General features: G+C 45.4%; 1 protein-coding gene across 7 annotated transcripts in view; it reads right to left on the bottom strand.

Moving 5' to 3' along the window:
* Positions 1-21,835, bottom strand: part of NUP93 (nucleoporin 93) — a 103,291-nt gene that overhangs the window by 3,719 nt on the left and 77,737 nt on the right. For all 7 annotated transcript variants that reach the window (XM_042918628.1, XM_042918629.1, XM_042918632.1 and 4 more), the window contains 15 exons: positions 17,968-18,042; positions 15,859-15,948; positions 14,155-14,294; positions 10,426-10,558; positions 8,618-8,775; positions 7,290-7,455; positions 6,927-7,020; positions 5,963-6,154; positions 5,242-5,368; positions 5,056-5,128; positions 4,702-4,746; positions 2,913-3,029; positions 2,023-2,141; positions 1,018-1,135; positions 494-577 (listed from right to left, as the gene is read on the bottom strand). In XM_042918628.1, coding sequence (XP_042774562.1) covers positions 494-577; positions 1,018-1,135; positions 2,023-2,141; positions 2,913-3,029; positions 4,702-4,746; positions 5,056-5,128; positions 5,242-5,368; positions 5,963-6,154; positions 6,927-7,020; positions 7,290-7,455; positions 8,618-8,775; positions 10,426-10,558; positions 14,155-14,294; positions 15,859-15,948; positions 17,968-18,042 — 1,731 coding nt within the window. The remainder of the gene's footprint in view (positions 1-493; positions 578-1,017; positions 1,136-2,022; positions 2,142-2,912; positions 3,030-4,701; positions 4,747-5,055; positions 5,129-5,241; positions 5,369-5,962; positions 6,155-6,926; positions 7,021-7,289; positions 7,456-8,617; positions 8,776-10,425; positions 10,559-14,154; positions 14,295-15,858; positions 15,949-17,967; positions 18,043-21,835) is intronic.

The following is a 21,835-nucleotide window of genomic DNA, read 5'->3' as shown; positions in this document are numbered from 1 at the left end:
AGAAACTCTGCAGAGAGACAGAGGCTCTGGGGCTCATGGGCTGGCAACTGAGTCCATGGTCACTGTTCTGCTTCTCAAGACAAACAGTTCAGAGAAGCGAAAGAAGGAGGTGCATCATGGTGCATGTTTCATACACCCAATGGAACTACTTAAGGAAGATCAGAGTTAAGCACTAAGATTCCCTCTAGAACAAGTGGATAATACAGATTTAAACCAGACCACACAGGATCAACCAGGAATCTGTGCCCCCAAGAACATGTCTAATCACTAAAGAGACTGTGTTTTCTGAGTCAGGAATTTGGACAATGACCTGATGGGGATATGTGTACTCACAGAAAACCAACCTAGGAATATCTGAAATTGGACTCGCCTTATTAAACTCAGTCTACATGGTTAGTGTACTGGGACTCTTAACATCATCAGCTACACTAAAACAAAAGCTTTCAGCAGAAGTGGGGAAAAAATTCTATAATGCAGGAAGAAAAGGACTCACTTCATCACTGAAATTTCTGAAGGCAGCCACTCTCTCTTCCACACTTTCCTGATTCAGGGGCACCAGCTTCAAACGATCAATGATCTGTTTAAAACAAAACCCGACCGGCTGCATATGAAATAACCATCAGTCATCTTGTCTCCTTAGACAGACAGCAAGCATCTCACATGTTACAAAGGGCTCTTTAATACAAAATACTACCTTCCCTCAAACACACAAAGGCTTTGGTCTAATTTTCTGACTAAATTCCCAACCACATTTTCTGAGGCAATTCTAAAATTCAGAGATTGCAAGTTACTCCAAGAAATCTCTCCATTTTCAGACTAATGAGGAAAGGAATGGGGAGCAGAGAGAAAAAAGAGCAACACAGAAATCCCCTTTCAAGTCCCAGGGTCATACTTGTCTTCTTTGCTTAACAGGCACGTTGGTAACATTTCCTTTGTTTTAGATGCATCCCATATAGTGTTTTGGATTTCCAAGGACATACATCAACCTGCACTTCAAATAGCCCTCTTAAAACTTACATCAAAGGCTCTGTCAATATGACCACTGTGATACTCGTCAAAAAAGGTGATCAAGTCCAACAGAAGATAGAACGTGGAATCCACAAATTTATTTGCACTGATTCCCTGAGCCCTATACCTGAAAGACAAAGAAGAGGGAAGAGGGGACAGGGATAATTATGAATTTCTATGCAATCTGTAACTTTAGGATAGCATTTGAAAAATCTCAAAACCTCTTGAAATCTCTAGGTGAGGTGAATTAAGGAGTGGAAAATAGCGTTTCTTTTCCAATGGCCAAGAAGTTGATGGTGGATTTGATACGAATCCATCTGTAAATATTCTGCACGAAGCATGGCTCGTGCCACCTCGGCCTCGGCCACCATTAAGCATCCAAATCTCCAGGAAGGATAAAAAGGTTCTGATGGGTCAAAAGTCCAGTGGCTACCACTGTAGAGTGTTTGCTAAATGGATTATTTGATCAGGAGTCTTCTTCTGTGCTACCCCAGGAAAGCATCTCGAACCCAGTTTTCTCTAAGTCACTTTACTAGGAGTATCTGTAGAAGAGCACAAAAGGTAATGACTGTGGCCTCAGCCTGGGAGCTCCACCAAATAAAGTCTGATAACTCCGTTATCTCACCAAAGAAGGAAGAAGGTGGCTCTTAAACACTGGCCACTACCATCTCTAAGAATTCCCCCATCCACCTATCACTAGCTTCGCTCCAGAAGGTCTTTAAGATGGCTTATAACTGTGTATAGAGGAGTACAATGCCCAGAGTTAAACTTAATGAGCAAGATTAGAATGTTGACATACGCTTTCATACCCTTCTTTCTAGCAAAACTTTAAACTCTGATAGCGACAAGTACTGGTTATGATGTGGGGCAAAAAGAACTCTCAAGCAGTGCTGGGGGGATGGGGAGACTCTGGAAGGCCACCTGATGTGACTAGTAAAGCTGAAGACGCATGTGGTGGGCACGGGCAGCCTGGCACTGGCGCCGTGCCCCCTCGGCGCCAGCTCTCGGTCTTACCGTTCCGCGATGGAGAGCGCCATGTTCTTCAGCCTCTCTTTGTTGGACTGTGGTGCGCTGATCTGGGGGACAACAGGGCTGAGCAGTTTGTTCATCAGCTCTAGCACCTTGTCAGCATTCTGTTCCATTTTTTAAAATTAAGGAAGGAATCGATTATAAATAATCAGTAAAAGAGAAAAGGAAAAACAAAATAACCAAAAGAGGGAACGTTCTGGGGTGATGGATTAAAACATTCTGTACCTTGATCTGGATGATGGTTACAGATATACACCTATGGAAAGCTCATTAAGCTGGACCCTTAATGTCCGCGCATTTTTCCACATCTTAATTAGAACTCATTCAAAACATCTTTGAATTAACAAAAAATGAATTATAAACCTTCTTTTGGCCCACTTTTCTCAGTTTATAAAAGAAAGAGCATAATCTTTTTTAGGCCACGTAATGATCAGCAGTCACCATATGTCCTCATGTCGAAGTACTTATTCTAGTTCTCTCGAAGCACCTCAGCTGTCACCGCCTTCCCTAACACACAGGCCTCACGAGCGTGTCTGTGGCGACCAGAAGGGTAAGCACGAAGGCATTTTGTCCCAAAGCTTCACCATCGAAATGTGATGGACGCCTATTCTGCTGCCAAGTGAGAGGAGAGCTCAAGGCCTACAGGATGTCCGGGCAATATGTTGTTCTTATTTGGCCAGAAATACTTTATGGGCAGAGGTAACTCTGTAAAATGGGAATTTCACCCTGACCGGACCATTAACTGCCAAGCACTAGGAGAAAATGCCTCATCAGGACAGCGGTGCAACAGTGGCATTGTCAAACTGTTTGTGCATTTAATGCCAAAAGGCCGACGGATCTATTAAGTACAGAAGAAGGAAAAGGGCATGTCTTACCTTGGCAAGGTCATAGAGCTTTGCTGCTTCTTCAAACAGTCCTTTATTTTCTGCCACTGAAGCAACTTTGTTGATAATAGGCTTTGTGTCACTAGTAAACTTATCTATGACTCCAGGCTGACAAGACAAATTACAGAGGGGAGGAGGAGAGAGATGGGTACGCAGAACTGTTAATTTAAACACACAGAAGCAGTTGGGATCTGAAAACGACTTTAACTGAAAATGCCTGCCCTAGGCAATGCATATATTTCATCTGCTAGACTCTGGCATTCTGGAAGATGTAAGGTCCTATTAAACATATGAAAGGGACCAAGGAAACTACAGATGAAGAAGCAGACTCACGGGCAGCACAGAGGAGTCAGCAATAAGACGTCTGTGCTGCCTGATTGTCCAACATGATCCAGAGGGTAGGTGAAAGAGTCAATGATTTTAAATTTGCTGATGCGTAGGCACTAGGAGGAAAAACCAGGAGGCTCAGAGAAAATACCTGAAAGATTCTGGATTTGTTTTCTAAGACAGATGGTAAAAGAAATTCGGTGCTGAAAAAATATATGGCAAATGGCATCAGGATATTTTTTTTAAAAATCACCATTAACATTCAACAGCAACCAAATGGTCAGGAGAGCACGAGAGGCCTTAGGAACCACAGAAGAGCTAGTGTGGACAGAGTGACATCTGACAGGCTATTCTGATTTTCCATCAGCGCTAGACCAAGTCGGGGTGACCTGCTCCTGCCACCCTGGAGGCGGCACAGGAGACAAGTGAAGAGCATGGGCTCTGGAGTCACGAAGGACTGGATTCAAATTCCACCTCCCCTTCTTACTAGCTGTGTGATCCTGCGGGAAATAATGAACTGCTCTTGTTTTCTTTTCCTCATTTGAAAACCACCTTGTTGGATCATTATTGTGGTGATCAGTTAAAAAATACCTATAAAGCATTCAGCACAGTGCTTGGTAAATGTCACTGCTCAATAAGCATGGCCATTGTCACCAGTACCGTCACTGTCCGTTCTTCTGAGCTGGAAGGTGTGCACATTGCGAGCTCATCTTGAGATTGCTGGGTCCAAACCACCCATCTTTACAAGTGAGGAAAGGGAGTTCCTGAGAGACGCAGGTGACTTTCCCAAAGCCACCAGGAGAATGCCTGTGTGGGGTCAGACTGGTTTTTGGCACCAGGGCCTCTGCACCTTTAGCTATGGCTCCCACTGCGCACGACAGGTCTCAGGGAATCACTAAGGTCACAGGCACAGCTGTATCTCCAGGGTCAGAGTGAAGTTCTCAGCCCTCAGAAACTACCTTCTGAGAGAGGTCAAGCATATTTCTAACTTTTTTATCTGGGGAGAGTAGGTGCAGTAAATAATTCCTTTTCTTGCATATTTTCTGAGCCAAGAATGACAGAAATGCAGTCTTCTTAGCTCAAAAATCAGCAGGCACGAACAGATGAGTCCTCTGCACATAATAAAAAAGCTATCTGATCGGGGTGCCTGGCTGGCTCAGTCAGTAGAGCCTGTTGACTCTTGATCCTGGGGTTGTGGGTTCAAGCCCCCTACTGGATGTAGAGATTACTAAGAACAAAAAAGCTATCTTGCTATACATTTACATAGTTTAGAGAAACAGATGTGTGTTAAGATCAAGGGCATCATTTGTGGCCATTCTTTGCTGCTTAAACTACAATTTCGTTAAGATCTGCATCTTTATTACTTTGAATCCTAAGATTTAACTATATTCTTTTGACAACTGTACATCCCCAACTGCAAACTAACACATCTCTAGAGGCACATTTAACCCACCTTTCTACTTCCATCATTCTCTAGTTTCCCAAGAATCATATCGAACTGTGGAGACAAAAAAAAGTGTACTCAATTTACTGGACAACGATATACACACAATCCACAATTCTCTGGACACAAAAGAGAGGAAGAAAACAGCGGAGGCAGGAGAAGTTTTACATGAATCAGAAAACAGTGAGACTGAATCGGTATTTTCGCGATCAGAAACCAAGAAAGCAAAGACAACCGAACCCCCCGCTAACCCCGCCCCGGGCCTCATCCGCCACAGCCATGCTAGCGTGACCACACAGCATCACGTCAGCACGGGTGTGTGCACTGCAAATCGTGGGTGGGAGAAAGGAGGGACCGACGTACCTCTCGACTTTCTATCACAAGCTCACTCACGCAGCGCAAAAACATGTTTTCTCCTTGACTATCTTTCTCATCCCTGGAAGGGGACAAAAGCAACACGGTTTCTGGCGTGGACCTGAGGTCTCTAATCGTTCTCAGGATGACAGAGATGAAAGCCAGCCGAAGTCAATGGTCAAAAGTGGGTGTTACCTGAGGAAGTAGAAGTACTGGAGTGCCTCCCTCGGGTCTGTGGACTCAAACTTGCGGGTGTAGAGCATGAGTAGCCGCACAAAGTTCAGCCGCCGCATGCAGGGAGGGTCGCCAGGCTCGTGGCTGACTGCACCGTGGGGGACAGAACCGGTCACGACCATCCTGCCCGTCTGACCCAGGCAACCGGGAATTATGGGAGCTGAATCCAAAGACCCTGCAGCCTGACCAACGTTTGCCAATGTAAGCTGCACTACCCTGTCCTCAGCTGCTTTCCAAGCAGAGGGGGAAACGGCATTCTGGAGTCCGTTACTAGCGCGCTGCTCTCACACTGGAAGGTGGAGACCGCTGGCCGTTACGGCTCGCGCTCTGAGGAGACCGGGCTGCACTGCTAAGGAGTCTGCAGGCATTCATCCACATTTGTCTTCTGCCCCTCTTCAGACTCTCCCGCCCCGGGCAGGTGGGCACAGAGAGTGGCGGCTGGGGTTTCCGCTTAGGGCCCTAACGGAATGTGACTCAGGACTCCAGGGACTGCTTCCCGCTCATTCTCCGGGCGGTCCGACCGACTGGCCACAGAGCTAGCCCTTCACACAGTGCTACCTCCACTGCCCTGACACGACTTGCACCATGTGCCCAAAGCCTCGGTGGTGGCAGGTGCGTGTGTGCTGCCGCCCGATGGGGGAGGGGGTGAGTGATGGGGACGCCAGTGCCAACAAATACTCACGGAGCTGAGCACTCTGTCCCGAGGATTTTAAAAGCAGCTTCAGCTCAAAGAGGACCAGCGCCACGTGGACTGCATGGCAGCGCAGCCGCTCCATGCGGAAGAGAAAAGCGATGGCAGCCTCGAACTGTGCCGTCAGGAAGAGTACTTGGAAGTACAGGAAGGGCTGCTGGTTCACCGTGAAGTGGGACTCGCCTGGGGGAGGAGGAGGCGAAGCTGACTCAGGAGCCAGGCTCTCAGCAGCCCCGACCCCAGGCAGAAGCCCCGCGTGCTCAGAGGACCTGCTGACGGGATGAAGGGGGCCCCGGGCACGGTGGACTGCCACAGGAACCATGACCTGGTTCCACAACCTTCTCCAGACCTCACAACACAACTGGCGAGTGGGGTCGTGCTGTAAAACCCAAACCGCTTGCATAAGTGGGAGAGAAACAGAGTTCAGGACCTTAGGACGACACATAAAAGAGGCTGTTTATCTCCTTTGCCCTGCGAAGAGTCACTCGATAAGGAGAGGAATGAAGATTTCAAAGATACTTCAGTTCACTCAGATTCACAGGTATGTGAATTCAATAAATGCTGGCCACTAGTTGGGACCTTCTTTTGCTCCCAGAATTCTTAAACAGAAACAGTGAGGAGGGAGAGCTATGTCCCCCTCATTTACGCTCAGATACAGTCATTGCGAGATCCCCAAGGAAGCAATAGCCAAGTCCTGCCTCTGTCTCTCCCTGAGCAAACGTCTACCAGAGCAGTTCAAAGAACTGGAGTAAAATAGCTTTTACTGTGTATGACCATGTAAGTCACACACACTGCTTGAGCTCACATGGCTTCTACTTGAATTTGAAATCACTGATGTGTTGTGTTGTGTTCTGAAGATCCGGAGCTCAGAGACGAAGGACGTTCCTAGAGGAAAGCTAAGTTGTGACCTTAGGTGGACAAGACAGAGAAAGTAGTTCCGTTCAGGGTATCTTACCATAGTCTTCCAACAACTGTTTCTGGAACTGTGAAAGAGTGAGCCTGTCTTGTGGGGAGCTGGTGCCGTCGTCATCAAAACACACTTGGTTCAACTAAACCCCCAAGAGAAACACATGCATTGGTACAAACTACGTCCCGAGCCAGGCATGCAGACCTGTCGCTGCTCAGCAGCTCGAGGCTGTGCTAATGGCTGTGGTTACGGGTTGAGAACTATACAACAAAAAACGGGGTCAAGAGGCAGGAAATCCACTAGCCCTATCACCCTACTGGCATCACACATTAAGCAGGTAAAATGTGTGTGCGGAACACAAGCAGAGGGAAGGGGCTAACGCCCTGCTCAGGCAAGGGAAGCGGTGCCTGCCTTCAGCCACAGGTAGTCCTCGGTTTTGTCAGCTACTTCGCTCTGGTTGTCGGTGATGTCGCATCTGCCAATGATACAGTACACGGCCCGCTTGTAGGGGTCCGTGTTGTTCCTGAGGGCCCTGCGGTAATGCAGTCGGAGCTTGTTCTCTGTGGCTGGTGACAACCTAAAGACACAAGGGAACAGACAGCATAGATACACATGCTGAAGACCCTCAGGGGTTCCTGCAAGCACCCCGGGTCCCAACCACATAGCAGAGTTACGCAGCCTTCCTTCACAGACACCACCCCAGCCACATCCCCCGCTACCACCATTTTCATCCAACGTGCGGCCACCAACACCTTCGTCTCCCCCGCCTGCCGGCTTCCTCTGGCAGAGGCCTTCAGGGGCACGTCAGAAATGCTGGGGAATTAATACTCCACCGCACTCCCCAGCAACCCTCAAGCCGTGATGGACAAAAGTGAGTCCTTCCCTTAAGTGTCTTGGCCCCCACTCTGACCTCCTTGCTCCCTTATACATGTAAGATTACCTCCAAAATAAACTACTTGCACTCAGATCCTTGCTTCGGGGTCTCTTCACCATTAACCCTACTTTAAACTCACTAATGCGAGCAAAGAGAGAGGCTTATGGTTTACGACAATCTCTGGACATGGCATCATGAACACTGTCTAAAAACCTGCCTTGAAAAGTATCGCTAGTATTCCACAGGAGAAAATAGAGTAACCACCGTTATTCGTCTCAAATACAAATACATATATTTAAACTGGGTTTCAGTGAATATGAACTTAGCCCAAGTACATTAAAACCCAGAGAAAAATTAATCCTTAGCAGTTCCTTAATGGAAAAGAACTGAAAACAAAACAAACAAACAAAAAACCCAGTTTCAATGATTGCACTTCAAAATGACTAACTTCTCGTTGTAGCCTTTGAGCTACGAAGTGTGTGACAGCACATTTTCATATTGGGCCAACCACAAAAGCACTGAGTGTTAAATGAAGTGTAATGCAGCAGAGTTTTTAAATAAAGCATCCTGGATATGCCCGGGATTTACAGGATATGTAAAATCGTGCTCCTAACCACAGTGCCTCCCTCCCACACAGGAACAGAAAAATCCCCAAACATAAACGCTTCAGTATCAGAATGGGGCTCTTTTAATGTTCTCAACTGATACTCTCGGGCAAGTTCTACTTGCTTTCTAGACTTCATTTTTTTCCCAAGCAGAAACTTATTCTGAGCCATGCACGGGGCAAAAAGAGCAAATGCCGGTGGAGCAAATCCCTGTTGATGGCACGTGGCGTCTTCTGGATGCACCATCTCGTTCACCATACCTTCTGTCCTTGCTGTTCATGTACTCCTGGAACCAGGTTTTAAATTCTCCCAGCTGGTGCTGGGCTCGGTTAACCACCTGCGAAGCGGCAAGCAGGTCCCCACAGCGCATGCAGTAATAAATTAATGCCCACACAGGATGGCCTTCCACTTCTCCATCCTAAAAGAGGAAAGATGCTCAAATAAGCAGGCAAACAAAGCTAACTGATGGCTTTCTGATACACTCCCCTCTTCTCATACTAAGTCACTTCAGCTTCACAACCACCCCGTTAGGTAGGGACCTCCCTGTTTTATAAACAAGGAAACTGAGGCACCGGGACATTAAGTACCTTGTCCAAGCTGGTGAATGCAGCCTGGCCCTAGAGCTTTTCCTTGAGAACACCATGTGCTCCACCTGACTAAAAGCCAGCCTGTGGATTCACCTTGGAATCCCAGTAGCCAGTAACTGGGTAACATGCTCTGTGATAATTCACAGACGTGCGCTCTTGCAACCCCCGCAAAGCAAGGGCTAAAGTTTACCGACCAGTAAGAGACTACCATTACTATACTTGAGTTTATAAAGTGTTAACTACAAATGATTAGTCAAACGGACACTGGCACTTTCATTCATTTGTCGGCTGTTCATTCACTGACTATCTTTGTTTTCGACACTGGGGATCTGAGAAGGCAGCTCCACTCCCACTGTCCCAGTACCGGAGCTGGTCTATCCTCCAAATGCTTCTGTCATCATCTGTACGGAAGCCTGGGATTGCTTTTCTCTCCGCTTCTCTCCAGCTCCTCCAGAGGGGTGGGCCTCAGACTTCCTTTCTTGGTCCCTCAACCCTTCCCCCCACAGGACTCTTTCTAAAACCAGATCTGACCATTATCACTTCTCCACTTGAACCCCTTTGAGGTATTTACATCCAAAGTGCTGGGGCGCCTGAGTGGCTCAGTCGGTTCAGCGTCCGACTTCAGCTCAGGTCATGATCTTGCGGTTTGTGAGTTCAAGCCCCGCGTCGGGCTCTGGGCTGATGGCTCAGAGCCTGGAGCCTGTTTCAAATTCTGTTTCTCCCTCTCTCTCTCACCCTCCCCCATTCATGCTCTGTCTCTCTCTCTGTCTCAAAAAAAAAACAAAGTGCTTTAGCCTGGCACTCAAGGCTTTCACCTGCCAGTCCCACGTTTTCCAAGCCCTACCTCACACCCGATATGCTATGCTAGATACTCTTTCCTGCCTCCACGCATCTGTTCATGTTGTTCCCTCCACCTTAAACACCCTTTTCTAAGACCTGTGGCAGGTGAGCCCCTATTTTTCAAGCGCAGGGTGAACCTCACCTCCTTTATCAAGACAGCTTCCTCTGTATCCCACCACCTTGGCACAAAGCTCCAGCTTAGTGCTGCTTTGCACAGGGTATTAAATCTATAAAATAATTCCCCCAACTGGACTATGTATGAGCTGAAAAGTGTCACATTCTAGGAACTGTATCTAACTCCATTCTTCCAGATGTTTGAAGCAACAATCCCAAGAGTCATCCCTGACTCTGCCTGTCACTCCCACATCCAAGTCTTCAACAAGTCCTACTGGGCCTACTTTCAGAACACGTCAAGAATCCAATGACATCCTCCCCCTGAGCCCTCCTCCACTGAGCTGAGCAGCCACCATCTGCTCATCACCTGGATTCCTGCAAGGTCCCCCCAGCCTTTCTCCTAGCCCCACTCTGGTCTCTTTTCCATACAGCAGTTTCCACACACAGCCTCATCTTCGCTGCCAATGCCTATCTCAGAGAGACGACTCCAGGCGTGTAACTCATCACACAGAGAAAGATGCCAGTACCTGAAGTCCAGGCAAGGGAGCCGGAAGTTTAATGTTCAAGAAACTTCGAACCAACTGGTAAGTCCCAGGCACCCCGCCTAGCTGGGCCTGATGCAAGTTTCCAAAGACAGTCACAAGGGTGTAATTCTTATAACTGGAAAAATTGAAAAGGAAAACAAAAAAAAGGTTGAGAACACATACAGGTATCTGTATCCACATCCCTGACATTAGACTGTGAACTCTACAGGGCAGGGCCTGGACTTCAAACCTAACGCAGAGGAGGAAACAGTGCATGCTTCATAAAGCAAACTATGTTACTGATTCAGTGAGGAGTAGACCACCGTACAGATCTTTCATCACTGTGGATGCTCAAAAGCACCCCTCGAGGAACAGAACAGCAGACTTCCAATGCATTAAGGCCTAATGTACAGGTTGCTTCAGCTCACAACCGAATGCTTTGGTGCATTCTTTTTAAACTTTTTATTTTGGAAAATTTCAAACCTATGAAAAATTTAAAAAAATAGCCCAATGAATACTCATATAACCTTTACCGAGATTCATCAATTGTTATTAGCCTTTGTGCACATGTTTCTCTCTATGTTGATACATACATATATATATATATACACGTACACACACGTGTACATATACACACCCACTTGTTTTTTGAACCATTTGAAAATGTATACAAATACAGAAAGCAGGGGCTACTTCATCTGTAAATACTTCACTATGTTCCTTGGAATAACTAGGGCATTCTCCTACCTAACCTCGATACCATTATGACAGCAAGAAACTGAACATCAACATACTGCTATTATCTAAAATATAAGCCACGTTCAAATTTCCTAATAATACCCTTTATGGTTTGTGTTTCTCCCCCCAAGTCTAGGATCCAGTCAAGGGAATGCATGGCACTTGGTTCTCATGCCATTTCCATTTCCTGTACTCTAGGGTAATTCTACCACCATTTTCCATGACACTGACCTTTTAAAAAGAATCCAGGCCAGCTGTTGGGTAGAATGTCCCACAACCTAGACCATTTCCTCATGATTTAATTAAGATTCAACTCTGTTGCCAAGAATCCCACACAGCTGATGCTGGTACTGCCCACTGAGCCCCAGGTAATATTTGGTTTGATCACCTGCTTAAAAGTGTCACTCACCAGATTTCACCACCTTTTGTAAAAGTACCTTTCCCTCTGAAATTGATAAGTACCCTGTGGAGTAATACTTGGAAGCCATGTGAATATTCTGTTCACCAATAATCTTCTACTGAATGGTTTCAGTTTCCACTGATGTCCTTGCTGAACCAATTCCCACACCGATGGTTGCAAAGGATTTTGTATCATTTCTTTTTCATTTATTTGCTAGTATTCTTAAAATCGTGCAATTCCTTAAAACCTGTAGTGTTTTTAAGGTGCTTCCATACTAAGATTAACTGGTTCTAGTTACAGATATTCAGATATGGGGTTAACAGAATAAAGAACTTTCTAAATATGTTTCTTGTCCAAAACAAAACAGACTAACTCAAAAAGTCAGGTGCTCCATATGCACAGATATTCAACACCAGATTAAGTAAAATAACAGAATGAGAGTATGAGAGAGACACAGAAAAACATCTAAATGTCAATTACCAAAAAAAAAAAAAAAAAAAAAAAAACACCTCAATGGAATTCGACGCAGTTATGCAAAATGATACTGATAAAGTTTTAAAAAGCAAACTACATAAAACCACATACTGTACACATTTGGATCATAACTACAAAAAACAAAATCAAACAAAATATTCCCATATCAAAAAGTGGTGGGGGGGGAGGAAATGTGAAAAGGTACAAGAGCCTCTGGCATTTTTCTGTACCAGTCCTACATTTTCTCAACATTTTCAGCCTTATCTGCAAAAAACCATTTGGGGCTGGGTCTACTTTGCCACGCCATCACGATTCGCACCAGCAAAACTACTTTAAAAAGTGAGTATAATTATCATGAAATAGTCCCTTTATCAAGAAATGACAACAAATCCTTGAAAAGGATACCGGTGGGGAGTGATGCCCCTAGAAAAGAAGGGCAATAGGGTGACAGTAATTGTGGACAGCAAACTTCCAAGTAGCTCCCAAGTGCTGCCAAAGGAATTAAGGGGAAAAAAAAAAGAATTTTTAAGACAAATAAATATGTAAAATTAAATAAGCAAAATGAAGAGAATAAAATAAATGGGATGGCTTACCAGATATAAAATCAAGAAAAGCCTTGTACCATTGGTGAAGTCAAGCACCAATGTTGAAGAGTGGGTTTACTAAAGAAAAAGCAGTCACGAGCAGTCATATACCCATTAAAAAAACAAAATCCTAGGGGCGCCTGGGTGGCTAGGTCGGTTAAGCGTCCCACTTTGGCTTAGGTCATGATCTCACGGTCTGAGGGTTTGAGACCCATGTCAGGCTCTGTGCTCACAGCTTGGAGTCTGGAGACGGCTTCAGATTCTGGGTCTCCCTCTCACTCTGCCCCTCCCCCATTTGCACTCGGTCTCTTTCTCTCTCTCTCTCAAAATCAAACATTATAAAAAACTCAGTCCTAAAGGTTTTTATATACTGTCAGAAATTTTGACTCTTACTCTGCTGCTTGTAGCAATATTACCATATACATTAGGATCTTTATGGCTCCATATCAATATACCCAAAACTTACATTAAAAAATTTAGCAAAAGCCTATTATAATACTCTATAAGCTCTTTTGTGCCTATGTAAAAAAGAATAAAAAACATTTGGAGTTCCAAATTTTTCTTAACAAGGGAAGTTTTTGTCTGATGGCATTCATCTCATGTGACTATTGTATAATTATTAAAGTATTTGATAAAAACCTATTCTCTGCTATACCAAGTCTGAATCACCTCAGTTAATGCACAAGGAAATCTTAGGACTTCCTAATGAAGTTTTATTTTGTTGATAAAGGGCAACCACACTATAAGGGGACCAGCAGCTGCACAGCTCACTGGCAAAGAACTGCAATTTAGCAAGTGTATTCAACTTGGCTTTCTCTTCTCGAGCTAGCAGAGGCCCAGCACCGTGGCTCTGAAATAAAGAGGGTGCGTTGCACACTCATGACAACCCCTGCTGGCAAATTCAGAGCTGAAAGGAGGGTCCACAGGGAGGGATGAATGGCATAGGTCCTACCAATGAAGGGGATGACAGGGCACAAGGGCATAGCCACAACCCCCTCAGTGACCGACTCCACTTAGTGAGGAGGTGGCAAAGAAACCCAGGCACAAATCACAGGCATTAGCAGCTGGGAAGGATCCAGATGCATAGGGATTAACAGAATAGAGCCAGAAAGAAAATAAAGGTTCAAGGACTCTTCCTAAGGCTCGAAGGTGATAATATTGCCAGCTGTAAAAATTAAAATGCTCAGAGAACAAAAGAGCTTAAGAAGTAACGGCTGAACCACATTAGGGAACAGGATCCTGACCTAAGGCATCATGGCCTAATAATCATGATGTCTCCATACCGAGGGCCAGAGAGTGGAGAAAGAGAAAATGAAAAGTCTAACAGCACTCCCATTCACCATGACTTTATACTGCTGCAGAAACAGGCCGTAAAGAAGTGTGTTTGTGAAAGCAGGATTGTATCTCTCAGCCTCGCTCAACCTTGCTTAAATTATACCAGAGAGAGGGCACTCAGCCCAAGGACTACTAGACACGAGACAAGGCTGACTTCAGGGGGGTTCTGAAGCCAGCCCCGCTAGGCCAGGGCTGCCTTACCTCTGCTCGAGGTAAGCCAAGGCCTGCCGGACAAAATCCATGCGCACTTCCACGCTGTTGCGGCTCTTCAGAGCATCGGTCGCCGGCACCAACAACACATCTGTCATTTGTTTCACCATGTTCCACATGTCAGAGATGTTCTGCGCACAAATGAAACCGCACGTGACAACGCTGCAGGGCTGGAGAAACGGTCTGGCTCTTCGAGGCTCTGACCTCAAAGGCAGAGAAGGTAAGGAGGGGGAAGAGGTTAATGTCCTCCGTCTGAGGCCCTCAGGCTTGAAGCTCAGTACAGAAGACGCGCCTGTGCCCTGCCAGCTGCTAGACTCCATCTTCCAAGGAGCACCTTCCTGTCCCGAGCTGGTTTTCAGATCAGTTTCTATTCCAGGTCTGACATAACCACCCACATAATTGAGACCACACAACAGTAAAAGGAACACTGAATCTCAGTGGGTTATTCCTTACAAGAGAGTGAATACATTTATAATTGTCCAAAGCTCCAGGAGTTTAAACTCAAGTAGCTGCATTTCAGTCCTTACAAGGTCATTTGAGTTTCTTAAGGCTTAAAATAAAGAGTTTAACCTAAATAATATATAGGTTTTGTCCTCCCAGAGACTCTCCAGGGGCCGCTGCTCTTACCCCATTTTGTGAGTGTCACAGCCTCCCATTTTCCTTCCCACTCACTCCCTTCAAAAGACGCCTCCATGAGAGCCTCCCAGGAAAGGAATGGGCATTCTCTCCTTTGTGTTACCACCACACATATGGGACTCCCTCTCCCAAGAATCCTCCTGTCTGTAAATCTCTCCTTAAAAATGGATTCCCTGAATGCTCTGCAATATTCTAAAGTTAAGAATCCTTAGAAGAGAGCACTGATGAGAAAAGCAGGTTTACACTTCTCCCACAAAAAGAGACAAAATCCTGTTTTCATGTTCTCAGAAACTAAAACTGTAGAAAATCCACCCAAATGTGACTCTTGGTGGTGAGATGGTAGGTGGATTCTTGACTTTCTTCCTTAGATTTGCTTGCGTTGCCTTGTATTTTATTATTAAGAAAAAAAAAAAAAAAAGCTGGATGCATTTTTAAGGACCAAAATAATAATAATACTTATAATCTGTGTAAGATTGTGTTTGCTTCCATTATATTCTTCCCTCCTTCTCCCATTCCTCCTGGCCACCTAACAATCCACCTATCTGCTTTTTTCCACCCAGGGTGAGAAAACTGGCCAGGGATAAGAATTGAGGGACAGGAATAAAGATGGGGAGTCAGAGAGGGTGGGAGCCAGCGGCATACAAAGAACGCACCTAAAGATCACATCTGAGTCAGGTTTAATGGGCTCCCGGGTGTAAAAACCACATCACCTTTACAATTCAGCTCTTGTAAAAGAGTCCGTTAGTCTAAGGAAGGAAACTGGTGAGGGAAGAATTGAAACCTGACAGGACTTCAAAGCAATACATCTTAAGGAGACCTCTTGTGCCCATTAACTGATCCCGGCTGGGTCTTCTGAAGATGCATTAAAAATACACGTACATAGCATCATCATCAAAAAACCACCCCAAAGCTATTTAAAATGAAACTCTGAAGGACAGTTAACATTTTATTCCACAGAGCAGGGTGTCTCTTGAGCACGTTTCTGCCCAGTCAGCAAGCTGCTAATCCCATCTGAACACCGGACACCGCGTCTCCCCTTGGGTTAGCTCCGGGCGCTACCTTATCGTCCAGCTCTGCAACGGAAGCACAGAGGTCCACGAGGTTAGGCTGCAGGTGCCCATTTACAATCTTCTCGTTATAGATATAAATCTGAAATGAAAAGCAAAGTAAATGGCACAATTTCTATTTTTTCCTCTTCTTTTTAAAACCTCTTAAGGCACTTCCGAAGCCAGCTTTCTGCCCAACAGTCAGCACCAGAAGCTTCAGCCAACCTTTCCTTCCTCAGTGTGGCTGAGCTATCCATACTGCCTGGAGGTCAAGGCCTCTGGCCAGCTTCCCAGATGTGCCTTTAACTTTGGAAGGCAGCATCAACACACCCAAACTAACTGCTACCCCAGCCCTCCTAAGAGCTGAAGAATGGAAGGAGGGTGGTCCCGGTGGAGGAGACCACAGGCACTTTTGCACCTCTCCACCCAGCAGATCCCCAGTTCCAGCAAGCAAGGACCAAAGGGGAAGACAGGACGATGGGAAGACTTCGGCTGCTGCTTTCCTAAGAACCTGGGGCAAAGTTTGGTAATCTTTGCTGGCAAAAGGACTGAATGGCTCTAGGCCAAGGCTGGTAGACTGAGTAAAGAGTGTCAGGCTGCAATCCTCCACATGGGTTAGAACAGCAGTCGCCGTGTGTCTGGAGTACCCACTTCTCCAGGAAAGAATCCTTGCTCCTTAGGAAAATTTTCTCAAGAAAAGGGAACTATGTGGTGTTTAAGGTACGGGAAAACCACTATTACTTTGAATTTTATTTTAAAAGAACTAAAATAATGACATTAAGAACTCGTAGGTTCTCCTCTTTGCCTGTGAAGTCCTTGCCCTACCAAGGACTGAACACAGTAGTGAGGTCAGACGACAGATCAGAACTCCCACTGAACCTCAATGCCCCCTACTCTGTATGAGGGACGGTATCGTGTAGCTTCCAGGGGCATTATAAGGATGAAATAAAATGGTTTTTACACGATAAGGTGGAGTTTATTCACTCACTGTGCATTTATTAAGGGCCTCCCCTCTGCAAGGTTTTTTGTTCAACATAGGATATAAAGATTCACTCTCCTCTTCACATAAACGGGACAGGGTGCTCCGAGTCTGGAAAATGTTAGTTTCATGGAGTCTTACTTTCACAGACAAAGAGGCACAGCTTCTCTGCTCACAAGCTTATAACTTCATGAGGCCTGAACTCTGGTGGTGGCCGCGGCAGTGGGAGGAGTCAGCCACAGAGGGAGGTGAAATTTAAAGGATGGAGGTGTGGCAGGGAGAAAGAGAGCAATCTAAAACATGGAGCAGAAAATAAATGAAGGCCTACTAATAAAACACAAGGGAGTTGGAAGGAGAGGGACTGGCAATGGTACGCCCAAGGAGAGAGACTTAGAAAACTGTTCGTAACAAAGGGGTGCAAGCTCACCATCCTCAATTCAAGAAACAAGATGGTTTCTCCTTCTTGATACTATTTTGTGTAGGAAAGCGGCAAATCAGAATAAAACACACAGGCAGCCAGCGCTGTTTTATTCAAAAAGTCAATTCCAGGTCTGTACTGTCTCCTTAGGGCAGCTTCAGTCCAACAGTCCCTGTGCTCGCCACAAAGCATCCCAATCCAACCCCATGCCACTGTGTGACCATCACATACAGCCAGAGCCACAGCCCCTAAAATATCATGAGCTTCTCCAGGACAACAATATTAGAGAGTGGTAAATACACTATGCCTACCAAGGCAGAAAAGCATTTAGAAAACTTCTCTCAACCACAAGGGGTGAAGAAAGATTTCTGATTATACCATCAGCCTACTAGGTAATTCAGGTTAATAGAGAACTCCATTTGCTAAGCAGTGCAATTACTCAAGGCTGTACTGTACATGGGCTACTGCCAAATACAAAATGAGACGCCTTGGGTCAGGGGAGAGGGCAGACTTCCATTTCCCTAAGTCAAATGTGAGTCATTCTATTACCCAATTTGATGGAATTCTCCAGGGACCGAGGTGGCAAAATATTAACCAGTCCTCTGAACAAAACCCCAACTTGATTTCAGGGTCTGACTTTCACATGAAGTCTTGGTTCTCTTTTACTCCCCTGAGCACTCACATAGAATTTTCCTGGTTTTGATCTTCTCTGAGAGAATGCTCACCTGCCGGGCATAGGCCATCTCAATGCTATCCAGAGAGCTTCGACCAGGGGGTCCCCCATCGCTGATGTAACTTGGCTGTAGGTAAATACACAGGCAGCATTAAGAACAGCATTTAGTCATGTAAAGAAAAAAATCTTATAAACATACGTTTATCTTTAAGCTGTGAGAAGTCTCTTGCCTAGTCAGACTTCCTCAAAATGATGATTTTAGGGGTTTCAATAAGACAATACTCCCTTCCTATGAATACACAAGAAGGGAGCAGGCATGAAACCCAACTCAAAAGTAGCAGGAGGCTAAATAAACTGTAAGGAGACGTCAATGACTGTTCCTGGAAATGCATATCTTTCCAACAATCGGTTCAATCCCAAGCCCCATCTCCACCCCATCCTCTCCCTCTAGGTGTTCCCACCAGCGAAGCTGTTGTTATTTGTGGGCCTCCTGTTTCCTTCCATCAGTCACATCAGACAGTGAAGGGGCTGGGGCTTAAAGGGTTACAATATGAAGATTCAGGCATTTCCAATCCAGAATCCACACTAAGAGAACAGCTGCTGATTAACTTTCTACATCTGAAGATATGAAGCTAGTCTACATTGGGCACTCATTCATTCATTGCTTCAGTAAATGTCTGCGAAGTGTCTGTCTCCCGTATAGCTGAGTGCAAGTGCCACGGCCACAGGGATGACAATAGGCCATGGGTATGGAGCCTGTCCCCAGAGAGTCCACCGTCTATGGGGACAATTAGACACAAACATAGGGAAAAGTTGATTACATTTTTTTTTTTTTGAAGAAAGACTAAATCAATCTTCAGCTAAGCTCCATTCCCTACTGTAATCAAGTATGGGTCAAAATCAGGTATCTCCCATTAGGTATATTCTGAAATTTCCACTACATTATAGTTTATACTGTGCTATAGCAAACTCTTTAAGTTTCTCTCATTAAAAAAAAAATTCAGTGCTGGGGCGCCTGGGTGGCTCAGTCGGTTAAGCAGCTGACTCTTGCTTTCAGCTCAGGTCATGATTTCATGATTCTAAGATAAAGCCCCATGTTGGGCTCTGTGCTGACAGCGTGGGGCCTGCTTGGGGGATTCTCTCTCTTCTTCTCTCTGCACCACCCCCCCCACACACACGATAAATAAATAAACATTAAAAAAAATTCAATGCTGTATTCTCTAAAATCTTAAAAAAAAAAAAAAAAAAAGGTGGGAGAGTTTAAAATAGGTTTTCTGGAAAACTGACAAGACAGCAGCAAAACATCCTGGCACTACCAAAGCTGGTAAAAGGAATATTTGTGTGGGTAAGGACGGAGAGTAGCATAGGGAGGAGAGAGGGCAGGAGGCAGAAAGGTGAGATGTAAGCCCTCAAGTTCTCAAGAATGAACTGGGACACCTGGGTTCCAGGAGGGCCATTGGACTCCCTGGTTCTGGGGTCTGGGGCAGAGCACATTCTCTTGGAGCCTCAGGTTCCCATCAGTTGAATGAAGGGGATGCCCTAGACAACCTCAGAAGGTCCTCCTCAATTCTGATTTTCTGCAGTCACTGCTATTAAAAACATTAAACAGTCTACTGACTTTGGCAGATGCTGCTGGCTTGATGACCCAACGACCATTTCAAATCCTTACTTCTCACCTCCATTCCCTGTCTGGCATATGGAGTTAAAGATACCTAACAGTGTGCTGGTAAATATTTAACAACCAGCTTGGGGAAGGGGCCTGATCTATAGTGTTGGCCGCTTTCCATGATATAAGTACTCCCGCCATGACCGATTTCAAGCTATCCCAAGGAGTATCAGATAGACAGCAAAATTTCTGAAAATTTAACAACAGGCCCCCATGAGCTGACCTCTACAAGCTACCGAATATGCCCTTCCCCAGCCTCCACTGCAGCTAGGAGTGGCCGAGAACCCTAGTTCTAGTCCATGAGATGAAGCACAAGTCTGGAGTACATTCTGGGGACAGCTTCTGCTCTTTCTGGTGAAGGGAGCACGAAGAGCCTCGCATGGCCGATCAACGCCCCCGCCTTCTCCCAATGTAAATGGGGTGTGCAGAGCTGCAGCAACCATCCTGTGAGCCTCAAGGGAGGTGCCTCAAGGGATGTGCCGAGGACGGTGTTGAACAAAGAGAGGCGCTGCGTGTCTGACGGCACCGCAGAACAACTGAATGGAGGCCCACACTCTCCACACCCACGGACTTCTTGTTAGGTGAGAAAAAGAAATCCTTAGGCAAGCCGCCGAAACGGATTTTCTGTTACTCACAGTTGAAAGCATTCCTATCTGAAACACAGAACTGGTGAAAACCACCAGGTTATAATAATAACAGCTACACTTACTGAGCACTACTATATGCTAAGCACTGTCTTAAGTCTCACGACCCTAAGATGATATACTGTTATTCTATCAATTTTATAGATGAAGACACCAAAGCACACAGAAAGCAGCCTGTCCGAGGTCACTCCAATAGGAGGCAGTGCAGCCACGGTTTGAGTGCACATTCTGGCCCCGCAATGTCTGCCAGGGCAGCCCAGGGCAACTTTCCAAGGACAGCCATCAAAGAACCAGAGAGCAGTGGTTAGAAATCCTGGCTCCACTACTCACTAGCCATGTGATCTTGATTGCATATACTGCTTCTTTTGAGCCTTGGTTTCTTTAGCTATGAAACAGGGGAGGTCATGGTATCCACCTTGGGTTTGTGGTAAAGATTAAACAAGGAGAAAAATAGTATTTACCGCACAGCATTGTTGTGAGAAATAAGTAGAAAGAACTCAGCACAGGGCCAAATACTTGGCCAATAAACACTAGCTATTACCACTTTTTAAACACAAAATAAACAACCATAATGAACGTAGGAATAAATCCTATAGTGAACACCAATGGATAGATATGGACACTACAGAAACATAACCTAAAATATTTCAGTCTGTGCTGGCTGGAAATTCTCATGTCATTTTTCTAAAATAAACACAATCCTTGCATGAACAGAACTCCCAGCAGCTCATTTTCTCTGCTAACTCTGAGGGTTCCCAGTAACACATAGTTGAGGACTGTTCTATTCGACAGCCAGCCACCCTTCCAGAACAGAACTAACCGCCTGAATGTTGATGATCCCAAAGTCTTTTTAAAAACACAGGGCACTAAACTTGTTAATTCCAGTAGCCTAATCAAGGGGAATGACTAAGAGGATAAAAACGGGAACAACATTTCTGCAAGGACACAGTTGTTTCAGCTACATATACATAAACAGCCTTGAGAAATATTTTCCAGTACTAAAACCTAATTTTTAAAATTATCCATTTAAAAAGTAGTTGGGTTTTCAGCCTTCAAATTTCCATTTAAATTAATTTTGCCTAATGCTCTTGTTTTCAAGGGTAGCCTTCCTTCATTTGCCCTTGGCCAAGTCTCCATCTCACCGCACATAAAGTCAATTATCCCAGAAACTGGATGTGTACACGCACATTCCTGAGCTGAGGAACCAGCAAACATTCACTGGAATTTCAAACCCAGGAGCTGCTTGAGGGCTGGGCAAGCAGCCACCAGTATGCTGTGTGGGAGTAACATTCTGAACCCCTTGGACATGTGGGTTTCTCTGCACTGGGGCCTGATGGCACCAAGTGAGGACGACAGGAGCAGGGAATCAGAGACCAGAAAGGCAGAGAAGATGAGAGGGCAGGGCCAGAGAGGGACTCATCCAGGAGTCTAGAGACACGATATGTGAAGAAACAGCAGCCTCTGGGAGCACAGACATGAGAAGAGTCTTCTCAGAGTAGACGATATTCCCAAAACAGTAAGAGAGCATTCCAGATCAGGTAGGAAGTGGCTGGAGGGTGGCAGGAGGGAATCACAAGCTTTTATTAAGCAACTACTTTTGTACAAAGACT

Source organism: Panthera leo, chromosome E2 (assembly GCF_018350215.1).
Source record: "Panthera leo isolate Ple1 chromosome E2, P.leo_Ple1_pat1.1, whole genome shotgun sequence".
NCBI classification, from domain to species: Eukaryota; Metazoa; Chordata; class Mammalia; order Carnivora; family Felidae; genus Panthera; species Panthera leo.
This window is presented reverse-complemented; position numbering and strand designations above follow the sequence as displayed.